Source organism: Apium graveolens, chromosome 5, assembly GCF_009905375.1.
Source record: "Apium graveolens cultivar Ventura chromosome 5, ASM990537v1, whole genome shotgun sequence".
NCBI classification, from domain to species: Eukaryota; Viridiplantae; Streptophyta; class Magnoliopsida; order Apiales; family Apiaceae; genus Apium; species Apium graveolens.
In genome coordinates this window covers 248824589-248835278 of record NC_133651.1, presented here as the reverse complement: position 1 = coordinate 248835278, position 10690 = coordinate 248824589, and the positions used below count along the sequence as shown (strand labels likewise).

The window sequence follows — 10690 nt, the reverse complement described above, 5'->3', positions numbered from 1 at the left end:
CAATTAGCATAATATAATTTATAATTAGCTTATATTAAGGTTAATTAACAACTTATGCTCAACAATTAGCTCCGATTAGGACCAATTTGTTTCGATTAAGACCAATTAGCGTATAAAATAGTTTATAATTAGCCTATATTAAAAGTTAATTAACAACTTACACTCAATAATTAGCCTCAATTATAGCCAATTAGCCTCAATTAAGTCTAATTAACTTAATATAGTTTATAATTAACCTATATGAATTTTAATTAACCAGTTCAAATCATCAAACACAGGCGTCAATAAATGAACAACCGTGTATACATATTTCATTGACAAATATGATATTTGTGGAAAGTTGTCAATGATCAACGAAGTGAAATGAGGTTAGCATGGTACATCTCTGGACTTTAATTAATGATATAATGACAGGCATCTCTTGTACATCTTTAGCGATTTTCTTAGACCCTTTTTCCAAATATTGGATGAACCCTGCACTCAAGTAATCGAGTTCTTTAGCAACACAATCATCCCTAGTCCCTTCACACATCATCTGCCAAGTACCAATAAGTTAATTGTCACGTCAAGTACTAATCGATTCCAGAATAAAAGTAATGCAGCTAATGCCTTTGAAGAAGTTACTATCTGGATATACAAAAAGGCACAAGAAACCAATATGTACCTATGTTGCAGACAACCACAATCCGCTAGAAGATGGTTTATAACATGAAATTAACTTTGTGTTAAAATTTCTGCACCAGTACTGGTAATCAATATTGTGTGCTCAAACTGTGCAGAAGGGCTACCATCGGCTGTCAGAATTGTCCAATTATCTTCCCAAGTTTTAAACTCAGTGCTTCCCATTGTAAGAATAGGTTCTGCATCATATTCATGAAAAAACATGTGGCAACAAGTCATATTTAATTTCAAGTACCTCTTATTATTTTAGGCACTCAAATTCAAATTTTAGGCTTGTAGCAGACAAAATGGTGAAACGGCGATAAAATCATGAAGACTCGCAATATAAACTACACTCTAAACATCATTTATTTACATGCTATCACACATTCTTATATTTGCGATAGATCAAAATGTTAAACTACAATTGTTACTCATCATATTTATAAGATAGACCGACAGATTTATGAGACTTTTGTGCCGATGAAAGTGCAAACATGTTTTAGGTGTTAGCAATCTTCATGTAGAACTAGTAAAAATGCGTCCTACAAACGGCGCAAAAGACTAATAAAGCTTTTTCTTGCAAAGTACAAAACTACATACATGCTACTCAATGTTGTTGAATATACGTGATACATTACACGGAGAACAGAAACATCGAGTTTCTTTAGTGCCGATCTGTTGCACTAGGATTCAGAACCAATTAAACTCATATTAATTCTGCAGGGGAATTTGTTTCAAGGCTTATGCAAAGAAGACAATCTAAGAGCTAGCTAGTACATTGCCGTGCTACCTATGCAATGGAGACTGAACATTAGTTTTTCTTTCCTTTGCTTTGAAGTCATTTTGATTCCTAACTAAAATCTGCAATAGCACGCAGCACAGTTTTTTTGGTATGAGCGCCCTCTGCATTTTACGTTACACCTAGTAACCTTACAGCAAGGGGTTCTTTACATGGTGGATGGCCGACGCATATCCTTGGTTCATAGAGAGTGGGATACTGACCCATATTTACATCAATACAACAAAAATATAAAAAAATTGCAAATATGGTCAGGAAACATTGTCCAAATACAAATGACTAATGAAGATATTGTTGATTTAGCTATAAATATATGAATACAGCATCATATGTCTACTTTTAGCGTGTCAAGTGATTAGGTTCTTCCTACTGTCAACACAGTTATCCCAATTTTATGCCAAGTATCTGTCACCTAGATAATTTTCAACCTTTGAAGCAAAAATAGTGCACTCACCAAGTGTAAAAGTTTGACCTTCAACCATTGTACCAGGCTTGTTACTGCCTGTAAGAAATAGCCCTGTTACTTCCGGTAAGAAACATGTTTATTTATGCACAGAATAAAAAATAAATAAGGAGACACCGGAAAGAAGATATCAATGTAAATGCCAACACAAATTATAGATGCAACGTTGATATTTTTGGAACATACAGTAGAGAATACACACTCAACCCTCTGCAAAACCAACCTTTTCCTCACTTGGGGTTTAAAAAAAAAAACTTTCCTATTAATTCTGATATCTATAATTAAAGAATATAAAAATTAACCACTGATAATATGGTTTACCATTTCATTAGCTGTTAACAAAAGTATTAGATTGTATTTCCATTTAAATAATAACGAATTTTAAATAAAGAAGCTACCTACAGTCATGAAATATTAACGGCTGAGAATGAAGTACAGTCCCTACACCATGTCCAACAAATCGATCCACACCATAACCAAACTTCGCAGCAAGTTCACTGATAGATCAACCATATGACTGTCAAGAACAAGAACAAAACTAATCTACCAACTCCGTATCTGATCGAGTGAACTATTGGATCAACCATACCAAATTCTATCTCCAATATTCTGAAAAGGAGCTCCATCTTTGCAAACAGATATTCCTAGTTGCAAGCACTCTTCTGTCACCTACATACATGGGGAAAACAACTATGAAACTTAGAGGTTAAATAAACTTGCAAATATACGTTTATTGAGAGTGTATACACTAGTGATTACAGTCTTTTGATATAATACTGGGAGTATTTTATTAATAGTTACAAGTATAAATAAATAGTTTACCTTCACAAGCTTTTTAGTTGCATCATCAACATTGCCACATAAAAAAGTTTTTGATGTATCCCCGTGATAACCCTAATACCAAAAAGACATTGAGTTTACAAATTAAATACGAGGAAAACATTAAAGAGTATTTACAATCTGACAGCGAAGACTTCATACTCGGGAGATAAAACATGGCCACAATAACTTAGATAATATGAATTTTAATGTAGAATGAAAGAGGGTAGAACATAAACTATTTAGGAATTTACATTTAAGTACACTGCGACGTCAATGTTGATGATGTCTCCGTCCTGCAAAGGGATAATCATTTAACTGAACACTATCCACTTCGAGAATAAAAAGATGCCAAAGCTAAGAGTATAAGAAAACACCTGTAATTTCCGAGAGTCAGGTATTCCATGATACATACACTCATTCACTGAAGTGCATACACTCTTTGGAAATTGCCCATAACCGAGTGGTGAAGGATAAGCAGCAGCTTCAATAATCATTTGGTGAACTGCTTCATCAATTTCATTTGTCGTCACTGATTGCTGATAAAGAAATTCGGAAGTCTGTATCACATCTACCAACAGTTCTTACAATTATGAAATTGATATTTGGTAGACTATATTTATTCTTTAAACTTGCAGAAGGAAATATGGAAAACGAAAATCTGAAGTTTGCTTCTAATATCACACTGAATAGAGTTGAAGAAACCATTTGCACTTGCACTACAAGAAAAAAGGGCATTTCCTACCAAGCAAATCTTACCAGCAAAACTTGGTAGGAATTGCTAGGTATTTCAGAAATGACATTGAAAGCAAACTAGCCTTTACCAGGTAATTATTATTCACACAATACGCTAGGCAGCTCCCAGAAATCTGCAAGCATGTATTCACTATTACAAGTAAATTTATGTCAGACAACCTTAAGGATTCAGAAATTCCCCGGAAGTCAACTCCGGCTCATAACTTTACTTGTAATTCAGTACGAGCTACCCTGCATGTCCCTGCCTAGTGCCTAGACGGAATTAATACTTAACTACTTTTACACGAATTTTCAAAGTTGACTTAAGCTGTTAACTCGTGACAACTCATTTTACACCGACTCTGACAAATATAAAAGCACCTACTCTATATATACCATCCAAAATTATGATTCACATTTTGCATTCAAACACTCTTTACTTTAGAATTAAACCAATTGGTAAACATTGAAGTGGTTAGACATACTTTTCCCAAATCAATAATACTTAAAATAAGAATCTAACATATTGACTAAGAGTGATATATAATCTAACTGTGGTTTGTAAAATCTAGAACTTGTAAGAACTCACCCTAACCAGTGTTCCTGCATAGTCTAGGACCCGAGCAGCAAGCTTACATGCAGCCCTCATGTTATCAATGCCTTCAGCATTGTGAATTTGATATTCGCTTGAAATTTCTGGCAACAAAGTTGAATATATATAATGAGGCTTTCGTATGTGATCAGGGACTGTAAGACGTGCCGACACATTTCCACGTTTTAAAGAGGCTGTATGTGAAGCTTCTGATGTTCTATATGCACAAACACCTACCAAGTACCAACCAGGCCTGTTAAAGAAATTCATCTTTCATATAAGAAAAGACAAATAAAGTCAACTAAGTTGCAAAAGATATGCACACCATTTGTCTGTCCTTCATAAAACACCACTAATCTACTGAGCTTGATAAACAAGTAAAGATATCTCTTTCGCAGTTTGACACTTGTGCTTATCGTCCGCAGTTTGGCCCTTGTGCTTAAATATTAGAGTGTATAAACATTTTAACACCAAGACATTTTGATAAATAAAAAATACATTTGAAGTTCCGCGAAGAAAAATCGAAAGGACAAAGAATAAAAATTACAATCACAACATAATTCATTAGTTACTATTTCAAAACAGAAACTAAAGACTAATGAAATAAATCAACCTAAGTTACTTCACAAATATGATATCAAACTCTGTTGCTTTAAAATATCAACTAGAATATTCAATTTGTTCCATCTTAATAAAGGTGTTTCGTTGTTTGATATATTTTCATAAACATTTTGGTTCTAGGTGTTCTGAGACAATATCACAAGGAATACGAGATACAACTCATACATAGATGATAGAACAAACAATGTAAACCCATCTTCCGATCCATACATAAGCTGCAGAAGAACAATCCTAATGTGCAGCCTGTCTATGTCTTCACTCTCCCATACACAGTAATTTATTAGCTAGTCCTAGACCTGGCAATTCGGATTACAGGTTCGGTTTCAGATCGGATCAATTTCGGATCGGATCTACTTTCGGATTATGATATATTTGAACACCATTCGGATCGGATCGGATGTGCTTCGGTTCGGATCTAATTCGGATTAAAATCGGATAAAATTCGGATTAAGATCGGATAAAATTCTTTTCGGATTAAATTCGGTTCGGATATTTTCGGATCATAACTTAATTATTTTTTTAATTCTTGAGATTTAAAAATATCTTTTTTATTTAATTTAGTCTTTTTAACATAATATAATATACTTTTACAAAAGAATATGATTAAGTAAGTATGTTATCATAAACATAAAATTGTTTAAAGTATAAATTTTGCTTATTTCGGGTCAGATTCGGTGTTCAGGTAATATATTATTCGGTTTTAATCGGTTCCAAGTTATAATCGGATCTTGTATTTCGGATCATTTTCAGTTAAATTTCTGGTTCGGGTATTTTTCGGATCGGTTTAAATCGGTTTTCGGATAATTATCGGATTGTATGATTCGGATCTCATATCAGATCTCGGTTTCATGAATTTTGGTTTGGTTCTTCGGATCCACACCCAGGTCTAGCTAGTCCCACCCAATTCTTTATAATGGGGACGGACCCTACACACATTTTAAAGACCGTTATAAAATATAGTTGCCTAAATTTTGTAATTTTTTTTTCTAAATAAAGTTATAATTTTCAAATTTTTATACAAAATAAGAAAATTTTGAGAATAATTATACTTAGACTTGTTTGGCAGTACTGTTGAAAACTGAGAAAAAGTGCAGGTGGAAAAAGTGTCCGTGAAAAAAGTACTGTCAGAATGTCAGAAAGATTAGATGATTCCGATAGCTTCCTCCAAGCCCAGAAATGTTTTTTCACATGCTTACACGCATTTTAAGCATTTTAAGGCAAATATAAATTATATTTATGTAATTTAGTTTTAAAATTTTCTTTTTTTTAATTAAAGTTTGAACATCATATTTTTATTTAGAAGAAAAAAAATTAAAAAAAAAATTATGCAACTACATTTAATAACAGCATTAAAGTGCCGATGTAAAGAATTGAGGGGAGGGAGGGAGTACTGTTTTTCCGAGAGTAAATATGGCTTTCTAAATTGAGAGAATTTTAAGCAAATTATCATTAAGAAATGAAAGCAGCTACTATAGTTTAACTTACATAATTATAGATTAACAAAAATATCATGTTGGAGAGCAGAGGAGATAAGATGATACATACCACCAGAGAAGAGAGTGGTAGTGGTAAAGGATGATGCAGAAGCTTCTCCATTGACAAATGTTGATGGGTTCAGAGTTGGGTGAGACAGTAGAGTAGAGGAATTTACAGTAGCAGCCATTTCTTCTTCAGCCACGTAAACTGGATAATCAAGCAATTGACTTGAACCCTTGTACACTTTTGTGCCAATTATATCCTATATATAATCAGGTAAGGGGTTTTACAACAAAAAATACCAGTATCATGCACACGGGATGGTTATTATTTTTATATATACAGAGTCTTACTCTAATATAAATTAAATTAAAATATAAACTACAAACTACATCTCCCACACACAACTACACATAATTCCCTCCATTTTTAATTGAATTTTTCCCGTCAATTAGTGAACTCTTTTTAAAATCTAATTTCACTATATTTTTCAACATCATCCAACAATCAGTATAAATACCATATTTGATATGTTTCGTCGATAAATCACTAATTATGTCTGCGAGAATCACTAAAAATACTGGTTCTGTACTGATTCGGGTAAGTTTAAATACTGATTTGTCGTCAAAAAATAGCAAATATGTTATACAAATTGATGAGTGGAAGATAAATAAAAATATGATGAAATTATTTTTTTTTAAAAGTTAACCAACTAACGGGAAAAGTAAAATTAAAAACAAAGGGAAAAGTGATTAAACATGTGGGTCTCATTGGTTTGTAGTTTCTATTCTAATATTGGTTTGTATTTGAGCACTTGTATATATATATATATATATATATATATATATATATATTTTGAATATTTATTCTTTATTTAACTAACTTTTAATAAGATAATTATATATCTTAAATAAATTTTATATTCTTCAATAATAATGTATTTTTCAAAAAAAATGTATTTTTTATATTTATATATTTAATTATTATTATATTATTATATTTGACATTAATAACCTAAATGTAACATATATGTTATAATTTATTTTATTTCTTTCATTGTTTAATTTTTATTCAAATTATAAATTTGTAAATAGAATATTTTAATCACATCATATAATATGTTTACGTAATTATTTTTTATTTTTATATGTGTTTTTATTAATCTTGTGGAGTTTGATCAAAAATTAGAAAGTTGTTTGGATTTACATCTTGCGATGTTTGTAATAATATTTTATCATTTTTCGGTTTTAATAATGATTTTAAAAAAAATACTTTACACTTAATTGTCATAGTACTTTTAAATATATTTACAACGTGTGCTAGATTGACAATAAAAATCTAATACTTATAAGCCCAAAAAGTAGAATACAAACAACACAATAAACATAAAATACAATAAAAATATTACAAAGAAGGTAATAAGTGTAGAAGACATACCCTCTAAAAATTCACTTGGATGTCACACCAAAATTCACCTATAAATTTAATATTAAAAAGATTTTAATATAAAAAAATAGACAAACTAAATTGAAATTCACAATATTTACCATCTAAAAATTTATAATATTTTTATAAATTAAAAAATACAAATAACATAAATTTAATGAGTAAAGTAAGAAAATTAAATAAATCCAAATTAAAATTAATAAAAATATTATTATCAACTTATTTATGATAATTATATCCTGTAAACACAATAGGAAATTAATTAAGAAATTTTACTATAATCATATATTCTTAAATGATATAAAACAATATTAAAAATATTATATTATATATATAATACAAGTAACAATTATCCTAATAAAAATAAATTTAAGTAACAATTAACAAATCATTTATAATCGGGTTAAAATTGTATCATTTTTTATAAAAATAATGGAGTGGGTAAGTTTGATTTAAAATATTTTTGAATAGATAATTTTCATCTTTATCTTAAAAACTAATGAAAAACAGTTATATTATATTTATGTATAAATATTATATTGTTTTGTTTCATTTTGTAAAAATGAAAAATTAGGATTATATTTTAAAAAATTTAGAGCACATGAATCATCTAAAACATAAAATGAGGAATTTACATAATAAGAATAAATCTATTATAATTCAAAATTGAAATACAGATCTAATAAAATAAATTATAAATTATATTTATTTCATTTATTGTTTTATAATATTTAATAATCTGTATAACAAACACAATAAGTAATTAACTAAGAAATTGAACTATAATTATATATTCTTAAAATGATATAAAATAATGTTAATTAGTGTTATATATAATACAAGTAACAATTATCTTAATAAAAATAAATATAAGTAACAATCAACAAATGATTTGTTAATCGGGTTAAAATAATATTATTTTCTTAAAACAATTTGAATGGGTAAGTTTGATTTAAAATATTTTTGCATAGATAATTTTATTTTTATCTTATAAAATTAGGAATACATTTAGATTGAATTTAGGTATAAAATATTACATATGTTTTGTTTCATTTTGTAAAATAAGAAAATTACGGATTCTCTTTTAAAAAATTTAGTGTGCATGAATCATTAAAATATAAAAACTAGGAAGAAATATAAATGAGGAATCCATAATATAAGTTTGAATATAAAAAATTTGAAATGGGTAAGTTTGATTAAATATAAAATAAAATTATTCCAATTCAAAATTAAAAATATAATAAAATATATTTAAAAGTACTATGACAATTGATTAGTAAAAAAAAGTACTATGACAATTAAATGTAAAATATTTTTTTTCAAAATTATTACTAGAATAGAAAAATTTATAAAATATTATTACAAACACGGCATGATAAAATCCCAAACAACTTTTCAATCTCTGTCCAAACTCCTTAAAAGAAAATATATAAATAAAAGAAAAATAATTACGCAAATATATTATGTGATATGATTAAAATATTCTTTTTACAAATTTATAATGTTAAAAAAATCAGATATCAAAGAAATAAAATAATTATAACACATATGTTATATTTAGGTTATCAAAGTCAAATATAAAAATATAATAATAATTAAATATATAAGTAGAAAATGTAAAAGTTTTTGAAAATTATATTATTTACGAAAAACATAAAATGTATTCTAAAAATAAAAATATTATAATAAATTTAATTAAATAAAGAAAAAATATTAATTTTTTTTCTATAAAAAATGATGATCATCCCGTGGATCGCACGGGTACAAAGCTAGTATTCTAATATGGGTTGTCAATGACAACTTGTCATGTATGCGCCCCCAAATTACAGCGGCGTGCCGCATGAACCAAATTTCGTGCAGATTAGCCGTAAAATGATCTGGCGTTAGGTATCGTATTTTCGACTTGGATATAAGTAGGGATAATCGTGTATTTACCCAAAATATCACTATTTTGAGAAAAATGACCTCGAATGTCATTTTAGGAAAATATGGCCTTAAATATCATTTCAAAAAGGAATCTCGGTTTCTGTTTTTCTTTTTAATCAAAAATGGACTTTCGCCTGCAAGGATTGACTCAGTTGATTAAAGAGTGGATAATTATCATCTTGGTCACATGTTCGAATTTCACTAGAGGAGAATTTATGATTATACCTCTCAATTCAGAGCCTGTCGTTTAAATGCGGTTTACCTTGTTTCACGTAGTTTGCAGGCTATTGCGTGAGTCAGTAGGGTTTACACAGTGCACACGTAAAGGGTAGCGGATGCGAGTTACTTACGATAGAAAAAACGAACTTTCATCCCCAACTTGTTAATGGAGGCAAAACGCAACCCCAAATATTGTTTTCAAGGTTAACGTTGTTGTTTGGTGTCTTGTTTTGAATGTTTTTTTTGTTCCTTTTTACGTAAAATGCTAGATAATATTATATTTTTTAAACTTAACACGTTAATCTAAACTGTATTTTATTCATATCTATAAATATTTTACTAATTTTAAAACTCAAATTATGAATTGATGAAATTAAAATATTAAAAAAAACTTATTAATTAGAGTTTGGTTCCTATGGTTAGGGCCTAATCGCCCTAAACCCTAAATTAAATTAGGGTTTAGACTTTAGGATTTAGGGTCTTAATCCTAGATTGAATTAGGGTTTAGGCTCTGGGCCTACCCTAAACTCTAAATAGTTGTAATTTTTATTAATTTATTTTTTAATATTTTTAAAACCTAAAAGGGGATTGATAAATCCTAAAATGTTAAAATTTGTTAAATTAGGGGCCACGCTTGAATTTTAAAAAATTATTTTAAAACTTTAATATTTTTGAAATCCAATAAAAAAGTTTAAAAATATAAAATATTAATTAAAAATGAATGAAAACATATTTTATAGTTGTATTTTATTGTTAAAAATGTAACATTAAGTTTAGAGTTTACAAACATGACTTAAAGTAATAAAATGAATTAAAGAAAATTAAAAAAAAATGGAATTGGTTGAAAGCGTGGAACGAGGTTCTGTTTTCATGTTTAATCAAAAGGTGATTTGAAACTTGGTCTAGGAGTGACATTTACTACCATGTTTTT

At 28.8% G+C, this 10690-nt stretch overlaps 1 protein-coding gene across 12 annotated transcripts; it reads right to left on the bottom strand.

Annotated features, from left to right (window-relative positions):
* Positions 1-265: 265 nt before the first annotated feature.
* LOC141725037 (methionine aminopeptidase 1B, chloroplastic-like) lies at positions 266-6470 on the bottom strand. Of its 12 annotated transcripts, none has more exons than XM_074527404.1 (10): positions 6238-6467; positions 4069-4175; positions 3122-3304; positions 2999-3040; positions 2748-2819; positions 2515-2594; positions 2328-2422; positions 1917-1964; positions 665-860; positions 266-535 (listed from the first exon to the last, which is right to left on the bottom strand). In XM_074527404.1, the coding sequence occupies exons 1-9, from the start codon at positions 6353-6355 to the stop codon at positions 715-717; spliced, it is 891 nt and encodes a 296-aa protein (XP_074383505.1). In that variant the 5' UTR covers positions 6356-6467; the 3' UTR covers positions 266-535; positions 665-714. The 12 variants fall into 12 exon arrangements, with proteins under 12 accessions (XP_074383505.1, XP_074383506.1, XP_074383501.1 ...); XM_074527405.1 differs by having other exon boundaries at positions 3122-3283; positions 6238-6465; XM_074527400.1 differs by having other exon boundaries at positions 4069-4304; positions 6238-6464.
* Positions 6471-10690: the final 4220 nt, after the last annotated feature.

Excerpts from the sequence above, each read along its gene's own strand:
- LOC141725037 (XM_074527401.1), bottom strand. The coding sequence starts at position 6,355 with ATGGCTGCTACTGTAAATTCCTCTACTCTACTGTCTCACCCAACTCTG. Across the intron at positions 4,305-6,237 it reads TACCACTCTCTTCTCTGGTG|GTGTTTGTGCATATAGAACA; the intron begins GTATGTATCATC and ends GGTACTTGGTAG. Across the intron at positions 1,965-2,327 it reads GCCGTTAATATTTCATGACT|GCAGTAACAAGCCTGGTACA; the intron begins GTAGGTAGCTTC and ends TATTTCTTACAG.